This window comes from Drosophila santomea, chromosome 3R (genome assembly GCF_016746245.2).
Source record: "Drosophila santomea strain STO CAGO 1482 chromosome 3R, Prin_Dsan_1.1, whole genome shotgun sequence".
Lineage (NCBI taxonomy): Eukaryota > Metazoa > Arthropoda > Insecta > Diptera > Drosophilidae > Drosophila > Drosophila santomea.
Window position 1 is genome coordinate 24,794,403 of NC_053019.2, and position 17,557 is coordinate 24,811,959.

The 17,557-nt window shown below is 42.7% G+C and overlaps 3 protein-coding genes across 5 annotated transcripts; all 3 read right to left on the reverse strand.

Moving 5' to 3' along the window:
• Window positions 1–2,346, reverse strand: LOC120451394 (sodium-coupled monocarboxylate transporter 2-like). The gene is made up of 7 exons (XM_039635061.2): window positions 2,237–2,346; window positions 1,843–1,908; window positions 1,510–1,784; window positions 1,202–1,451; window positions 756–1,136; window positions 529–698; window positions 1–465 (listed from the first exon to the last, which is right to left on the reverse strand). Exons 2-7 carry the CDS (start codon window positions 1,879–1,881, stop codon window positions 222–224), a joined length of 1,359 nt encoding a protein of 452 aa, XP_039490995.1. The 5' UTR covers window positions 1,882–1,908; window positions 2,237–2,346; the 3' UTR covers window positions 1–221.
• On the reverse strand, window positions 1,962–14,237 carry LOC120451393 (sodium-coupled monocarboxylate transporter 1-like). 3 transcript variants are annotated; one of them, XM_039635058.2, is made up of 11 exons: window positions 14,111–14,237; window positions 12,989–13,655; window positions 11,048–11,207; window positions 3,957–4,022; window positions 3,848–3,899; window positions 3,720–3,787; window positions 3,480–3,634; window positions 3,175–3,424; window positions 2,724–3,104; window positions 2,481–2,650; window positions 1,962–2,410 (listed from the first exon to the last, which is right to left on the reverse strand). In XM_039635058.2, exons 2-11 carry the CDS (start codon window positions 13,537–13,539, stop codon window positions 2,137–2,139), a joined length of 2,127 nt encoding a protein of 708 aa, XP_039490992.1. In that variant the 5' UTR covers window positions 13,540–13,655; window positions 14,111–14,237; the 3' UTR covers window positions 1,962–2,136. The 3 variants fall into 3 exon arrangements, with proteins under 3 accessions (XP_039490992.1, XP_039490993.1, XP_039490994.1); XM_039635059.2 differs by lacking the exons at window positions 1,962–2,410; window positions 2,481–2,650; window positions 2,724–3,104; ... (3 more) ...; window positions 3,848–3,899; window positions 3,957–4,022 and adding exons at window positions 6,233–6,658; window positions 6,714–6,901; window positions 6,961–7,344; ... (2 more) ...; window positions 10,283–10,334; window positions 10,449–10,514 and having other exon boundaries at window positions 14,111–14,236; XM_039635060.1 differs by lacking the exons at window positions 1,962–2,410; window positions 2,481–2,650; window positions 2,724–3,104; ... (3 more) ...; window positions 3,848–3,899; window positions 3,957–4,022 and adding exons at window positions 8,391–8,702; window positions 8,766–8,953; window positions 9,020–9,403; ... (2 more) ...; window positions 10,283–10,334; window positions 10,449–10,514.
• On the reverse strand, window positions 4,039–5,742 carry LOC120451395 (sodium-coupled monocarboxylate transporter 1-like). Its single transcript, XM_039635062.2, has 5 exons — window positions 5,511–5,742; window positions 5,204–5,453; window positions 4,737–5,117; window positions 4,507–4,679; window positions 4,039–4,447 (listed from the first exon to the last, which is right to left on the reverse strand). The coding sequence occupies exons 1-5, from the start codon at window positions 5,615–5,617 to the stop codon at window positions 4,204–4,206; spliced, it is 1,155 nt and encodes a 384-aa protein (XP_039490996.1). The 5' UTR covers window positions 5,618–5,742; the 3' UTR covers window positions 4,039–4,203.
• Window positions 14,238–17,557: the final 3,320 nt, after the last annotated feature.

Sequence of the window (17,557 nt, forward strand, 5' to 3'; positions counted from 1 at the left end):
TACTGCTTTATTTATTTACACTTTTTAAACGACCAATGTAAAAGCCTCTTACATATTAATATAACTAAAGGAACAAAGTAACTCAACTTTTTATACCAGTTAACACCTTGGTATTATCCATAATTTGTGTAATATAAAAATCAAATGAAATATGTTGATGTACGAACGAATTCATACTAATCAATAGGAACAAAATTGTTAGGCAATGCCAAATCGGATGCTTAATCGGAACTTTCACTGAGCTTGGCCACCTCAACTTTCTTCAGCTCTACGGTTTCATAGTAATTATTTTTTCGCAAGTAGCGCTGAACAATTGGAGCCAACAGATTCTCATCCACATTCTTGATATCCTGACGTCCGTAAACGAAAGTAGCCAAGTTGGAACCTATAATTGTAAGTAGGGCTCCCAACATGGCGTATAACAGGAAAGACATGTGATATACAGAAGATCCGCTGTGAGGTTCGCTGATAGAAAAGTTGTTCAATAAATATACAATTTTTTTTATCGGAAATAGCTAGTGTACTTACTATTCCGAAGTTGAGTTCAAGTAGCGACTCATATCGAAGTCATATTCACAGTTCTCCACGGAAACGGGCAGTTTGGTGTGTCGGAAGGATCCAGTAATGTTGGCAATTTGAGCATTAACTGCTATCCAAGCCATGGTTATAAAGGAGGCAATGCTGCCTATAAAAACGCACTGCAATTAAATAATAATTATATTTACATAACATTATATTTAGAGTTATATTCTTACCTTTTCGCCCACCCAAGGCATTAGCATGCCCACCGTGAAAATGCCCAACATCGGTCCATATAAACTTGATTGGAGCGTGGCCGACAGCTGCAGCACCATGCCCAATTTCTCCACCACATAGACCATAAAAATGGAGCTGATGCCAAAGGTTACCACCACCACTCGCATGGTCAGAGCCACGTGATTCTCCTTCATTGATTTTCCCATTCGCGGCTTAACAAAGTCCTCCAGTATAACGGCGGCCAGAGAGTTAAGGAGCGTGGATAATGAGCTCAAGGCAGCGCTGAACACAGCGGAGACAAAGAGTCCTGGCAGCCCAGGCACAACTCCCAGGACCCGCATCACTAGCAGCGGCACCAGCTGATCCCGACGTCCTGCGAGCTACAAGAAATAGATCCCATAAAATTCCGGACCAATTCACTATCTATCACAACATATATACTCACTCCTGTAGACATGGGATCGCAATCGTAGTAGGTGGCATAGCAGACCAATCCCACATAGACGCATCCCATGTAGAGCAGTGTCAGTCCAATGGAGAATGTAAAGAGGGTCTGTTTGATGGCCTTCAGGGATGGCAAGGACATGAAACGTTGAACTGTGGCCTGGTTGATCGAGGTGCTTTGCAACTTGAAGAAAGTGCCACCAACGAACACAGAGAAGACACTCAGTCGAACTGTGGGATCCATGGTCCATCTAGAGCATATGCAAATGAATTAAAAGATTATTACAAATGTTTTTAATTGCCACTTACTCTGGGGTATTAAGTCGTCCGCCCTCCTGATTGATCCTCCACACAGTACCAAATCCACCTAAATCCAAGGTTCCCTTGATCATGATCACGATCAAGGATCCATACATAATAACGCTCTGAACCACATCCGTGTAGACCACGCCCTTAATTCCGCCCACGCAGGTGTAGAATGTGCAAATGATGACCACTATTGGAGTGATGGTATGTATACCAATCCCAGACACTTGATTGAAGGTTAAAGCGGGCACATAAACCGCAATGGGAAGCCAAATAATCTGAAATATTGAAATCATATTAGATAAGTTATTTTTTGGATTATTTACTTGAGCTTACCGCCTTGAGTACAAATAAGCTGGCTCCAAACAAACGCATTCGCCTGCTAAAACGCCTCTCAAAATACTGAAAGAGTGAGTGTGTATAAGTAAGGATTCGTCAAGAATTGCTGATCATAAGACAGACCCAGTTGAAGGTTGATTATAAGAGTTAGCTAAAAAAAACCAAGCTCAAGCATTCGGTTAAGATTAGGTACAAAACAGATTCTTATAACTAAGAAGAAACTACAATGTTTTGGTTTTGCAATAGAGGTGAATGTATTTACGGGATTAAAGTAGAATATAATTATTATCCCTATGACTTTTCAGATTGCTCCAACTTGAGCTGAGTTTCCGACTCGTGAAGATTAAAATTGTTTTTCTCTTCACTGGCCACACTATCGTATTTTCCATACCAGAATTTCCGCACGACGGGGCTGATAAGTTCCTTATCCACAACCCGCGGATCTTGACGCCCAAAATAGAGAGTGGCCAGCAGAGATGCAAGTACAGTGCCCACAGAACCAACTGCGGTGTACCACAAAAATGAGATCTCATGAATGCCATGACTGGTAGATTCGGTTGGGGTTCTGCATAAAAGGAGATACTTCAGTTAAACAAAAGTTCAATGCAATTTGATCACGTGGAACAAGTACATACGCCGTGGTTGTGGCATTCCAATTCGCAGGGAGATCAAAGGTATAATCACAGTCTTCTATGGAAACGGGTTTTGCCGGGAAAGTCAGAGCTCCCGTGAAAATGGCTATTTGAGCCCGCACCACAATGTAGGCGGTGAAACTAGAGGCGCAGGAGATGCCTGTGAGAAGACTCTAAAAATATAGATAAATATTTCAAGAAGTAGTTTTAGTATTTTTCTTTCAATCCATTAAAGTTCAATCAAACCTCTGTCTTCACAAATGGCAGTAGCATGCCCACACTAAAGGCTCCCAGGAGTGGACCACAAGTTATGGCCGCCACTGTTGAGGATAGCTGCATGACCAGGCCGAGTCTCTGGACAATCGGTACACTGGCCATCGAGATCAGGCCGAAGGAGACGACCACTCCTCTCAACAAGTAGGCGGTCTGCCGTTCGCTCAAGGGCTTCTTCCTAAAGGGCTCCACAAAGTCCGTCAGAATCACACCGGAAAGGGAGTTCAGAGCCGTCGAAAGGGAACTCAGTGCGGCACTGAAGACTCCAGCTACAAACAGTCCAACCAGACCGGGAATATGGCCAACGTTCTTCACCACATAGAGGGGTATGACTTGATCCTTGGCACGAGCTAACTGCAATGATCACATGAAGTAGTAATATACTCAACTCCTTGGGATAATGTTTCTATGTCGAAGCACTTACACCCGTTGTAATGGGATCGCAATGATAGAACTCAGCAAATGCCAGCACACCAATATAAACGCACATCAACATTACGAACATGAAGCCAATTAGTGAGTAAACCAACGCCTTCTTAACATCCTTATTATTGGGCAAAGTTAGGTAACGCTGCACTATAGCCTGATTTATGCCATTTGCCTGCAACTTGAACAGGGCGCCACCGATAAACAAGGCAAATACGCCCATTCTTGCAGTTGGATCAAAGGTCAGGCTAAAATAAATTAATGGTTTTAGAAATATTTAGGTACTACATGGGGATTACTTACTCTGGGCCCACCAGTCGATCGTACTGACGATTGTGATCCAGAACAACGCTCAAGCCACCCAAATCCAAAGTGCCCTTTATGATGACTATGAGCATGGATCCGATCATTACGATGCTCTGAATAACATCCGTCCACACAACACCCTTGATTCCACCCTATAAAAGATGTGAGTTATCAAACTTGGTAATAATATATAATATATATTATATTATATTATTATATATTATATTATATAGTTACAACGCTGGTGTATAAAATGCAGATAAAACTGGTCGCAGGTACAATCTTGCTGACACTTATTCCGGAAACTGGTCAATAAATATAATATATATATAAAATCGAATGAAATATCAATCTATTAACCTTACCTTGATTTAGCGTCAGAGCTGGGACGTATATGCAAATGGGTTGCCACAAAATCTTAAAACAAAATATAATTTTTAAGCAATTTACCAATATAATAAACGTTTAACTTACATTCATCACCACAAAGAGGCAGGAACCAAAGATGCGAACTCGTCGATCGAAACGTCTTTCAAAGTACTAAGATGAACGAAATGAAACAGAAACAAGAGCAAAATTTTACAGGATGCATGAATATTTACAGGATGCATGGATATTTACAGGATGCATTGAATAAATGAAACATGCTTGGTCACATTCACACACAATTAAATTAAACGCGTATTCGCAGAACAGAGAGTACATGTTTTATTGACAAAGTTTAAGAAGCTCTTTGGGACTCGATTTCGTCCTTGCGCTTAAAGAGATCCTGCATATTAACAGCCTCGTAGTTTTTATTGGGCAAAAAGCGCCGCATACAGGGCGTAATCAAGGCTGGATCCATTTTATTGAGATCCTCCCAACCGAAAATGAATCCAGCCAAAACCGAGACCACAGTGCAAATAAACCCGCCCAGCGCCGTGTACCACAGGAATGATAAGTGGTAGATGTTTCGCTCCGAGGGTCTAAAATGTAAAAGAAAAATGAAAAATTAATTAGTTCAGCTACGGTTTCCCATACTTACCTGTACTTGTGGATGGTTTCATGAACTGTATGATTATCGAAATCATAGTCACAGCCATCCACCGAAACGGGAAGTTTCGGGTAACGAATCTCTCCATTCATTTGAGCCAACTGCGCCTGAATACAAATCCAGGCCAATACCAAAAAGGATACCACACTGCCCAGCAGAACGCTCTGCAAGGAAATTAAACATCAATAAAATAAATGAAATGTAAGAAATTATAAGCACACCTTTCCTTTCACCCAAGGCAGGCCAACTCCCATGCAATAAATGCCCAATAAAGGACCCATCGACACAGCCGCCGTGCTGGTGGCCAGTGGAACCACTTGTCCCAACTTCTCCACAACGTTGACCATTCCCAGGCAACTGAATCCGCAAACAACGACGATTGCCCGCAACCAAAAAGCCGTCTGGCGCTCGGTCATCGGTTTTTTCAGCAAGGGTCTCACGATATCCTGAGTAATGACACAGGCCAGCGAATTGAGGCCCGTGGAAAGTGAGCTCAGGGCAGCGCTGAAAACGCCAGACACAAAGAGTCCTGGTAATCCAGGTAAGGAGCCCAGCGTTCGCATCATTAGCAGCGAAGGCAGTTGGTCGACGGCAGCCGCCAACTGAAATACATAAAAATGGTGATAAATAGATTAATATGCAATAAATTTAAAGTCTGACAAAATATTGAAAATATATTCTTAAACACCTTAGTACTTATGGGATCACAGTCGTGATAGACGGCATACGACACCAGGCCCATGTAACTGCAGCAGCTGAGTAGAAAGATGAGGAGCACCGTGAAAACCAGCATACATCGCTTGGCATGCTCGTAGCTCGGCAGGGATAGGAATCGCTGAATGGACACTTGGTTGACATCCGACGACTGGATCTTATGCAGGGTGCCACCCAAAATCACGGACAACATGGACAATCGCACCGTGGGATCCCAAGTCCATCTGTTTGGTTTGGAGTAGTCAAAAGGGAATGAGAAAATTAATCAGCCGTAGACTTACTCCGGTGTATTAAGACGTCCGCCGTCTTCATTGTGTTGCAGAACCACGCCCAGTCCGCCCACATCGAAGGTGCCCTTGATGCAAACCGCCAAAATGGAACCAAACATCACAAAGCTCTGAATGACATCTGTCCAAATGACGGCCTTCAGTCCGCCCTGAAATGAAGAAAGTCTTCCAGATGGGCCACAAAATGGTGGCCAAATTTAATTAAGCCTCACCACACACGTGTAGAAAGTGCAGATAGTGCACACAATGGGCGTAATTACATGGATGCCAGTGCCAGTCACTGAAAGACGTTATTATTTGATAGTATACACATCAAGAAACTCAGGTTAAGTTATATTTTCTAATACAACATTTTATAAAAATTAAAAGAAATATTCGTGAATTTTAACTAATGGAAAAAGGTAATCTTTAAAACGTATTTAAAAGGGTTATTTTAAATCAGAGTACTGCCATTTTCCTAGGTGCATTTATAAGCAGCCAGTTAATGAAAAGCATAACATGCTCAATCGAAAACCAAACTCACCTTGATTGTAGGTGATGGCCGGTACATACAGCGCAACAGGAAGCCAGAGCATCTGTGGGTTGAACCAAATAAATGTGAATATACTTCATTTAATTGCTTTTGCACTCACCGTTCCCACAATAAACAGAACCGAGCCCAAATTGCGTATGCCAGCGCCATAGCGCAATTGAAAGTACTGAAGGTTCAAAATGAGTAAGTTGATTAGACTTTACATGTATTAAATTATAAAGTAAACAGAGAGTGCGTATGCATGCTAAAATGAGCAGGTAGTGTGTGGTTGTTATTTACAGGTCTTGGCAAGCAAAGTTCTAAGCTAAGTGAACAAAATTAAAGTGCTGCTTAAGTATGTATTTTATTTGCAAGTACATGGCATGGAACTACTTTCTACGTCTTCGCATTGAAACTCTTCAGGGTATTCTCGTCCAGCTTCACGCTGGCATAGCTGGACTTTTGGAATCGGCGAATGCAGGGCGACAGCAACTCTATATCCACATCATCGGCCGTATTGCGACCAAAGACAAAACCAGCCAGGTGGGCGGTGATCACGCCCACCGCGGCACCCATAACACTATAGAACATAAAGGAGATGTGGTACAGCTGCTGCGCGAAACTGAGCGATCTGTGGAAATAACATTAAAAAGGCAAGCTAAATACACATATCCAGCCAAACTAACCCGGCTTCAGTCATGGGAATAGTCGCGTTGGCAGGTGTCAGTAGGTCACGATCAAACTCGTAGTCGCAGCCCTCCACGCTAACTGGTTTGCTTTCGAACTGCATTTCGCCGGAATTAATGGCCAATTGCGCCGACAGGCACAGCCAGCCCATGAAGAAGAAGGAGCACAGGGATCCCACTATGGCACTCTTAAATAAATTAAATTATTTAAAACTAAAAATAGAAAGACATGTTTGAGAATTCATACTTTTGAGTTGATGCTTGGGCAGAGCAGGCCCATCACGAAAAGACCCAGTAGCGGTCCCTGGGCCACCGATCCCACGGTCATGGAGAGTTGCATTACGTGGGAGCCCATCTGCTCCACAACAAAGACCAGGGCAACACTCATGACTCCAATTAACACCGTACACACACGCATGATAACAGCAGTTTGGTGCTCCGTGAGCGGCTTCCTCGTCAAGGGTCTGATGTAATCCTCCAGGAAAACAGCGGATAGTGAATTCATACCCGTAGACAGGGAACTGAGGGCAGCACTAAACACTCCGGCCACAAACATGCCGGGAACTCCGGGAAATGAGCTCATGGATTGCACCACCAGGAGGGGAACCAACTGATCCTTGGCCACTGCTAACTGTAAGCAAGTTTCAGATTTAGTATCTAAATGCATAGTTTTCTAATAAGTTCCCACCTTTGTGGTCAATGGATCACAGTCGTAGTAGGTGGCGGATAGCAGGAGTCCATTGTACAAGCAGATGGCCATCAGGACAACCAATCCGGAAATGAAGAGGAACGAGCACTGGGCCATCTGCTTTAATCCGGGCAGTGACAGGTATCGCTGGGTGATGATCTGATTGCAACCGAGGTTATACGAGCTCTGTGCTATGTTGCCCACCATCATTGCCAACATGGACATTCGCACCTTGGGATCCAGCGTCAATCTGTTTTCGAAAATGCACGAAAATGTAACACATCAGGAATAGGCCAGCGAGCCCATGCACCACACATCCTGGCTGGATTACATGCCATGTGTGGTGCCTGCTCCAGTAAACCGTTTTCACCCACTCAGGCCACTCCATGCGTCCGCTGTCGAAGTTCCGCTGAATAACCACGCCCAGTCCGCCCAAATCGACGGTGCCCTTGATGATGACGAAGAAAATGGCTCCCACCATAATGACGGTTTGGATCACATCTGTCCAGACAACGGCCTTCAGTCCGCCGGCTGCTGTGTAGAATATGCAGACGAGGCACACGATTGGCGTGATGACATGGATATTTATTCCAGTAACTGGAAAAGCGCACAAAAGTCAGCACGTGGCACTCGATTTGACGGAGCCTCCAAGTTTCGGGTATAAACTGGGTTAAAATTGCTTATTGGATTTACTCAGATTGAACTATATTCAAAAGGGTGAGTTTTTAACAAACTGTAAAATGATGAATTGTCAAGAACCCATAAAACTTAAAGCACTGTAAAGACAACACTTAATAACTTATAGCCAAAGTACTTAGGCTAGGGAAGTGTAAGTCATTTAAAGCTTTATTTGTATGTACGAAACGACAAAAGTGTTATCTGATTGCCAAATGTTTCATACTCGTATACGGATGGATGGTTTGCTATCTAAGGGCAGGTTAGAAGTTGTAGTGGTAGTTAAGTATGTCTTTAAAATCAAACTCAAAAGATTAACACAGAATACAAAAATATATAAATTTATAATATATTTTATAATAAAGTAAATATATGTTAGTCAAAAAATGCTCTACTGCTTCTCATCAGAAATCCTTAAGGAGTACTCATTTAAGTTTACGCTGGAATATTTCGACTTCTGGAATCTGCGTATGCAGGGCGATAGCAAATCGTCTTCCACGTCGCCGGGTTTATTGCGACCAAATATGAATCCCGCCAAATGGCCCACAATCACACTCAATGCTCCCCCCATCGAAGTGTAAAACATGAAGGATATGTGATATAACTGCTCGGCGAAACTGAGGGACCTGTGGAATTAGGCTTCTTTGATGAGAACAGAACAGATTTGGACGATATCCTTGTAAACTTACGCGGATTCTCCACTATGGAGAGTGGCATTTGCAGGGGTCAGCAGAGAACGGTCGAACTCATAATCGCAGCCTTCTATGCTGACTGGCTTTTCTTCAGGATGAATTTCCCCAGAGTTTATGGCAATTTGGGCCGAAATAGTAAGCCAACCCATGAAGATGAAGGCGAAAATAGATCCCGTGATGGCGCTCTTCAACAAAATAATAATTCGTTAGCTAACTTTCATCCCAACACTATTGACCGCAGGGGGACTCACTTTGGAGTTGATGCTCGGGCACAGCAGACCCATCATAAACAGACCGAAAAGCGGACCTTGGACCACTGAGCCAATGGTGATGCCAAGTTGCAACACGTGGGAGCTCATCCGCTCGACCACAAAGACCAGGGCCACACTGACAATGCCAGTTATGATCGTACAAACTCGCACAACGACAGCGGTTTCATGTTCCGTGAGGGGTTTCTTCGCAAGGGGCTTAATGTAATCCTCCAAGAAAACCGCGGCTAGGGAATTCATACCCGTAGACAGGGAACTGAGGGCAGCACTAAACACTCCGGCCACAAACATGCCGGGAACTCCGGGAAATGAGCTCATGGATTGCACCACCAGGAGGGGAACCAACTGATCCTTCGCTACTGCCAACTGGAATTTATATCTTAGTTATTGGTGTATCATAGTCATAGCGACTGGAACACCGAAATTAAACTCTAGCTTGTTTAAAATCGTGTTTTCAATCAATGGATAATAGTTCCCAACCTTGGTTGTCAGCGGATCGCAATCGTAGTACGTTGCGTAAAGCAGGAGACCATTGTAGAAACAGAGTGCATACAATAGAATCAATCCAACAACAAAAATGAATGATGTATGAGCCATCTGTTTCACACCAGGAAGGGACATGTATCTTTGGGTCATCATTTGATTGCAGCCGAATTGGTAAGCATTGTGGCCAACACTGCCGACCATCAAGGCCAACATGCCCATGCGAACTTTGGGATCGAAGGTAAATCTGTTTTTAAATTACTTTCATTTAATGAATGTCGAATGTTATTAATTAATTTGAACCCACTCAGGCCACTCCACTCGTCCACTTTCGAAATTCCGCTTAATAACCACGCCCAGTCCGCCCACATCCAGGGTGCCCTTTATGATGACGAAGATAACCGCACCTATCATAATGACGGTTTGGATCACATCCGTCCAGACCACGGCCTTCAGACCTCCAGCCGTTGTATAGAATATGCAGACGAGGCATACGATTGGGGTGATGACATGGATATTTATTCCAGTAACTAGAAAAATAAGTTTACGTTTACACTCAAATGATGTGGTTTCGGAAACGGAAAGTTGGGTGAAGTCATGGGAACCCTACTGAAGAGGGATTTTGATGTGTGCCATCATAATGTCTACGCAGGGTTCTTGACAATATGTACGCTTTATAAGAATCTTAAACCGATATTTTCTTCTTTACAAATCCCTTCAAAACTTGTACCCTTACATTACGATGCTCGGAGATAATCTTACCTTGATTAAAAGCCAGTGCGGGCACATAGATGACGATGGGCAGCCAGATAAGCTAAGAAAAGAAAACAAACACTTAAGTTAGCATTCAGCTTGCTTTAACAGTATTCCTTCAGGATCTGAAGAAATGTAACGATTTTCTCTTCACTTGTAATTGGATTTGACTTACATTTACACCCGTAAAGAAGGCGGATCCCAGCAGACGAACCGATTTGTTAAAGCGCATCTCGAAGTACTGCAAATATTTTTTTCCCAATGGTTTGTTGTCTTTCGTTTAACACACAGTAAGGATTGCCCAAATATACACACACACACACACACACTGCCACGCGCAGTGCGGCAACGCGGCGCATACATAATCGAAGATTACTCATACGACATGTAGCCAACACCAACTTATAAACTACGACTATCCGTTTGTCAGCTCGTACAATTGGTATTGTTCGGGCTTATTGTAGCTGACTTTGTGCGCCACAACCTCGTGGATATCTACTGCATGCAAATAAACAGCTATTCAAAGAGTTCTTACACCTGGTTGCATGCCGGTTTTATCCCGTGTTTTTCTTTTTTTGTTTTTTTTTTGTTTTTTTTTTTGTTTTGTATGGAACATGTACTCCCTGCTCGTTGTTGGGCTTTAGTCTTACTTACACATGCCATCGAATCAAAACATCCAAATTCGTATACGCAAAGACATAGAATTAATGCGTAACATGCAGTCCAATAGGGAAACACACACAATTTACTTAGATTGGACAACGTTCTGCTTACCTCATAGGTGGATGTCAGCTGGAGATTGCAGAACACCGGCAGGAAGATGTACCACGAAATGGCTCCGGAGATGGCCAGCGTCACCAGAATGAAGGCGTACTGTGTGCCGTAGACATAGATTTCCGTGGAAGTTCCCAGAAGCGAGATTCCAGACACGAAGCTAAAAGTGAAATACCAACAATTAGTTCACGCTAATTGTGTCTTAAGCTTCAAGTTCAGCGAGGCTAATTGCCAGTCGATTGATCAGAATCTATGTGGGCTCCGTCAAAGTTTTCATTTCGTCGTTGCCAGCCCACAAAGTAAGCTCGAAGAAATTTTTTAATTCAATTAAGTTATGGTCAATTAGTTGTTGGTCAAACTTCTAACGAAGGTAGGCCAACTTTTGTAAAATAAATTTAAGGTAATCAATGGGCGAAGGCTTTGTGCATTATGGCACCATATTGAATCTTGAAAGTTGGTTTTCTATAGATGTTAAGGATATATATTTCTCATATATTTTTAGCATGTGTGTTTGGCGCAAACTTTTTCTTTTCCCTGCATTTCGTAATCTGATTTTAATGATTAATGTCCATAGCAATCATCATTTCAATTTTGGCCGCAAAACAAAATGAGTTGCCACCACAGGCACAGAAAGTTGACGGCCGAGAGGAAAATGCCATTAAAAGTTGATAACAAGCGGCGTTAAAGTATGCAGACACACACAACGACACACAACAATTTGTTTTACAAAAAAAAAATTGAAAAAATCTGCAAACAACAAAGGACGTTTTGTAGGAAAGAAAAAATTATGCCATGTAATTGTAATTCAAAGCACGTTGGCTGAATTTGTTGCAAAAAGCAAACGACAACAAATAGAATGCCATAACAATAAAAGGCTCACGAAACAATTGTCATTGGGCAAGGCAAATGACCAAGAGCACGGCCAGGATTTCGAAGAACAGGACCTGTCCGCCTGGTCATTAATGCGTCGAGAACACGGCTAAGACAAAAGGGACCGCACCCTTCAAAAGGTGCTTGACCAAAACGTGTCAAATACAAGACATCCCATTTCGCAGCACCAAGGTCACTTGGCCGGCCGAACAGCAAAAGAAAAAGTAATTTGGGCAAATTATTTGAGTTTGCGGCCGGGCACAAGTTTAAATAACTTCAATCCGGCTTAGGCACCGTGAGCAGCTAAGTTGTATTTATATGCCAGATATATTTACTCGCAAAGTTCCGCAAGCCATTTCAATATCAGCACAATCCAAAGGCATCCAGCCCACCTAACACCAGTGCCACTCATCCATTGACCCTGACAATGAATATTGTTTACGCAATGCCCTGTCCTGAGTCGGAAACTTTTGAATAAAATGCCTCACTGTTTGCCCAAGCCAAACATTTCGCCAGACAACGCTGGACTGGGGCAGATTATCTATTTTGCCTAGATTACGTATACGCACGTTTGGCCAATGGGAGGGAATAGGGCGAAATGAGTGAGAGTATTTTGATTGATTTGCGTGGGCTTGGCTTAGCCCATTACGATAATTTGTGCAAATATTAGCCGCATTCAAGCAAATTCATAGCATTCGATTTTTGCGGATTATGCCGACTTAAAGCGGCCTGCACAATACATTTACAAACTTCCCTGCTGTCACACACTGCCATTCAGGATGCTCAACCTTCTCTGCGGCCGTGTCAAAAGTAATTAGGCATGTCTCCACTGAGAAAAATTACTTCAATAATGTACCTGCATTTAAATCAGTTTTCTTTCTATAAGAGCTAATTTTGGGAACAGTGAGTTGCAGAGCACATACAAATAGTTTGAACCGTGTTTTCCTTTTTGAAAACTGCCAATGTATTCAAATTTCTTGCCGTGCAAACCGCATTGCCCAGCCAGTATTAAATTCTCCTGGCCAATTTAGCATTTGCATATACATAGTCCCAGCCGAGGCTGTAACTCACCTGGCCACAAGTGACAGGGCGACCGGAAACACTTTCATTTGGCGTCCGCCCACCAGGTAGTCCAGCGCCTCCGAGCCACGCCTCTCCTCGATGCCCGCCCCACCGCCGCCATCCTTGCCGGCCAACTTCTGCTTCTTTTGCTTCTTTTCGATGAAGCCAAAATAGAAGCCGATAACGGCACAGACCGCCAACATGGCGATGAAGACCAAGTAATCAACAATCCCGAAATGCTGCAGGGCCTGGCCCAAATCCTTCACGCTGAGTTTCTCCCCGCCATCCTCCAGGGATGCGGATGCTGATTGAATGGGAGTGGGCGTCGGAGTGTAGGCGAAAGTGGTCGAGGTGGTGGGTGTGGCACTCGTTGGGCTAGTGGATGTGGCAGTGGCTGTGGCAGTGGAAGTGGTGCCAGTTGTGGAGCTAGTTGAGACCGTGCTGCTAATTACGGCCACTGTCTTCGCAATCGCATTGGCCACCGTTGTGGTGGTTTTGGCCACTACATCCGCCACGGGGGAGCTTACCCCCAACGCCACGGGTTCGGCTGTGGTTGACATTATTTCCGGCACCGCAAGTTGCTTTTATGTAGTTTATTTTTATGGACTTCCAGCCGCGTCACTTTAATGCGTCCGGCTTTGATTACTTTTGCATTAGTTTAACACACGCACAATCACTGTGAATTAAATTCGACTTTGCATTTAGTATTGATTGGATTTTGAAGTAAAAGGCCACTTCCGACTTAAAGGGTTTATTTTAAAGGATAATCACTCGAAAACTTCTAGCTCATTGATCAATAGTGAACTACAAAAATATAAAAGGTAAAGCTAACATTAAATTTCAGCTTTACCATACACAAAGTATGATATCTTGCTTTTAAAATGACAGCAGGCTTAACTCGCTTTCTAAACCGAGGATTAGAAAAATTATTTATGATATGAAAATAATTCAAATCTTTAGATCGCAAGTGTCGCGGACGAGTTCAAGGTGAACGGAAGTCTTTAATAAATCAAAATACTTTGTTGAACGCTATGTAAAATTTCGATTTAATTGCAAACTAAAGTCGGGCCAAGCACTTCTAGTTATGTAGTTTAATATTGATAGACTCGTTTAAACCGATTTATAACGCACACGCTCTCGAGATCCTTGAGTTTCGAATGCAGGACAATTGAATTCGATTTGGAAGCGAGCACACACAAGTGTATGATCCAAATCTCCGCCGAGCACTGAACTAATTTTCCGCCGCAAGCTGCGTTAGAAATCTCCGGAGATCTTATCCAAGTCAGCATTGTCAGCATCCACGTCACATTTGCCGATCGTAATTCACGCAAATCTTGTAAGAGTGTGGGCAGAGGCTTTGTGTAAAGCTTTGTCGCCTAAATTGCCAGGGGCATGTCGGATCTGAATCTGGGGATAGATAAGTAAATATGTGCACACCCCCCATTCAGGGTGTGATCTCTCATCATGTGTGTGTGTGTGTGTATATCTCTGGGCAGACCAAGATTTACCAGATAGTAAATTACTTTCTTTGTACGCGGACGTGTCGTGTCTGTGGCTTTACGGCCCCGGCGCGAGAGTGTATATAAAAATGCATATCCCTTGGAATGAAATAGATTTTACAACTTCAAACAAGAGAGAACGCTATAGTCGAGTTCCCCGACTATCTGATACCCGTTACTCAGCTAGTGGAAGGGAGAAGGAGAGTCTTAAACACAGTTTTTGGCGGCTTGTAGGCGTAATAGTGGGCGTGGCAGAAAGTTTTTTGGCAAATCGATAGAAATTTACAAGACCAACGCAAAAATGAAAAAATATCAAAACATTTTTTAAAAGTGTGGGCGTGGCAGCTTTGGGCGGTTTGTGGGCGTTAGAGTGGCCGTGGCAACATGAATCGACAAACTTGCGCTGCGTCTATGTCCTTGGAGTCTGTATGCTTAATCTCAACTTTCTAGCTTTTGTAGTTCCTGAGATCTTGACGTTCATACGGACAGACGGACAGACGGACATGGTCATATCGACTCGGCTACTGATCCTGATCAAGAATATATATACTTTATATGGTGGGAAACGCTTCCTTCTGCCTGTTACATACTTTTCAACGAATCTAGTATACCCTTTTACTCTACGAGTAACGGGTATAAAAAAGGGTAAATTTCCACCAGAATACGCAGAGGTCTGACTCAAACGGGCTGCTACTGGTTTCAGATAAAAATTGAATGGTGATGTGGTGTTTGGACTTGCTCCCGGGGGCAACACGCTAATCAGGCGTTGCGGAGTGGGCCAAATCATTGTGTTTGCTGGAGATTAGACAGGAATACCAAATATTTACCAAATGCGATCAGTCAAGGTTAGGACGTGACACATGCGTGATGCACATGGTGCCATAAATTAATACTAAATTCCTTAGGCGCCAAACCGTGTCGTGCACGAATTTCACCAATGTTGGCATCCATTTCACAGTAATTTGATTTCTAGAATTAAAGTTTCGATGCAATAAATGTCCAGCCAAGTTAGCTGGCATGGCCATATCCGATCGGCAATGACTAGTAAATCAAGTTAAAGTTCAACACAATCAGATGTGTACGCTATTTTATTGGGTTTAATGCACATTAATGGACGCACAATGGCTATGATATCATCCCAATTACTCGACTGCACTTGCACAATAGCAACCATTTCCAGCGAAATATGTTGTAAGGTATTATATTATATATATGTAGGTACAGCATAACTAGCCAGCACAAGAACTAATTGATTTTTGACAATCAATTACAGCAATTACTTACGTCTGCTGCAGGGTCGAATGTGAATGTAGGAGGTAAATTCAATTTGTAGAAACCTACAAAACGCACACAACGTGACTTCGGCTTTTCGGTAATCTTCTGCGGAGCTAATCCCTTGTAACCAAGTATGGCCTTCAAATAACGAAAGGAGCAGTAAGGGCTTTCAATTATTTGGTGCACAAGAAGAGCAGTTTAAGATGTGAGCAACAGTGCAAAATAAATAAATAAGTTCACTAGACGTTAGTACTAAATTAACCATGAAAATAAATTTAAATCGTTTTGTTGGCAAAGTAATGCAGGAAAAACCTAAATTAATCGAAATAAAGTTGAATATTGCGGAAAAGTACTCAACATTAAACTAAACCACACCTCCTATCACATATGAAACACTTCCCCATTTCGTAAATATTTGCATTCAGACGTGTTCTATAAATAGTTATAATCTGACGCATTAGCGACCAGACAAAAACCAATTGTAAAATAATAAAGATTACAAATGGAATGAACAGTGTAACCGTAGCCATAAAGCCAAAGATAAAATCAGAATTAAATTCGTGTGTAAAGCACTTATGTGTGGAATTTAGGAGCCAAACTAACTCATAGATAGTGGCCACTGGCAGCCACAATATAAAAACCAGGCCACTGTAACTATGGCGTTGGAAAAAAAAAACACAGTAAAGAAAACAAATGCCACAATGTGCGGCAGAATTTAATTATTTTTACACGACGAGCAAAGTGAAAAGCAGGCGAAAATGAAAAACCGAGTTTAGCATATGCAAAATATTTGGCCAAAAAGTGGCAGAAGCGCCATCACTTGACCCTTTTGGTTTGCCTTAATTTGTCTGGGAACCGCAACTGTTTTGGCCTTATGACTTGACGCCTAAAATGCTTAACTCGGAGAAAAGCTCTCGACCACCCAACGGACTTCAGACCTTTGAAGTCAGCGGAATGTTTGTGCAGTTAGTGTTTGGAAATTTTTCCATTTCCGTCTGCAACTGCAGCTCCATTTGCTCAAAGCGCCGTGCAGTTGCCTTGACTTTGGCTCAGTTCTTCTTGTGTGCTTTTCCATTGCTATACCCAGTATTTAAACAGTTAAAGGGTAGACTAAATTTCGGAAAAGGTTAACCACTTTTAACACCAAAATATAGCCATGTTTATATTTTATTTGCCTACTTTGTTCCTTCAAAGTTCTTTTTTTCAGTTTTGCCATCTTTTCTTTCGAGTTTAAGCCGCACAATCACCTTTGACCCAGTACACCCAATATACCCATTAGTAAACAGTAGGTATCGTTAAGTCGCAACCTCCTGTTCCTATATCTTTATAGTTTTTGTGTGTGTTTTGCGCTGTGCACACTTGAGCCAATTTAACGCTTCCGTGTGTTTTTTACTTGCCACGCCTCGTTGACTGAGTGCTGAAAAACATTTTGCCGAGTCAAAAAATACTTCAATTTCTACCTAAACGCCGAAAACAGAATTCCTAAATTAGCACTAGCACACTGCCATGTAAACTTCAATTAATCCAGTTAAGTAATCGCCGGCGTATTTCTCAGCAGACAGAACTATTCAGTGCCATTGATTACACGGCCCACAAATTAAGACCAATTAAATCAAATCCAGATTCGGACTTAGGTAGTATTCATGGCCCACGCAACTCGTGGCCTTGAACTTGCCATCTACCAACGTCCATTAGCCAGAAGCCAGACTCTGTTTTAATATCATGCTCTGCCTCTGGCCCATTTATGGCCAGACGAAAGCCCAGAAATCGACTTGGCCCTTGGGGGAGATGCGATGATGCCAAG

What these genes read in the sequence shown, in the direction of transcription:
- LOC120451394 (XM_039635061.2), bottom strand. Translation starts at nt 1,881, where the DNA reads ATGCGTTTGTTTGGAGCCAGCTTATTTGTACTCAAGGCG. An exon ending in GGACGACTTAATACCCCAGA is followed by an intron (nt 1,452 to 1,509) that starts GTAAGTGGCAAT and finishes CATATGCTCTAG; the next exon opens with ATGGACCATGGATCCCACAG. An exon ending in TGCCTTGGGTGGGCGAAAAG is followed by an intron (nt 699 to 755) that starts GTAAGAATATAA and finishes ATTTAATTGCAG; the next exon opens with TGCGTTTTTATAGGCAGCAT.
- LOC120451393 (XM_039635058.2), bottom strand. Translation starts at nt 13,539, where the DNA reads ATGTCAACCACAGCCGAACCCGTGGCGTTGGGGGTAAGCTCCCCCGTG. An exon ending in GCCCTGTCACTTGTGGCCAG is followed by an intron (nt 11,208 to 12,988) that starts GTGAGTTACAGC and finishes TTTCACTTTTAG; the next exon opens with CTTCGTGTCTGGAATCTCGC. An exon ending in GCGATCCCATTACAACGGGT is followed by an intron (nt 3,105 to 3,174) that starts GTAAGTGCTTCG and finishes TGATCATTGCAG; the next exon opens with TTAGCTCGTGCCAAGGATCA.
- LOC120451395 (XM_039635062.2), bottom strand. Translation starts at nt 5,617, where the DNA reads ATGTTTGGTTCCATTTTGGCGGTTTGCATCAAGGGCACCTTCGATGTG. An exon ending in GGACGTCTTAATACACCGGA is followed by an intron (nt 5,454 to 5,510) that starts GTAAGTCTACGG and finishes CAAACCAAACAG; the next exon opens with ATGGACTTGGGATCCCACGG. An exon ending in GAAACCATCCACAAGTACAG is followed by an intron (nt 4,448 to 4,506) that starts GTAAGTATGGGA and finishes TTTACATTTTAG; the next exon opens with ACCCTCGGAGCGAAACATCT.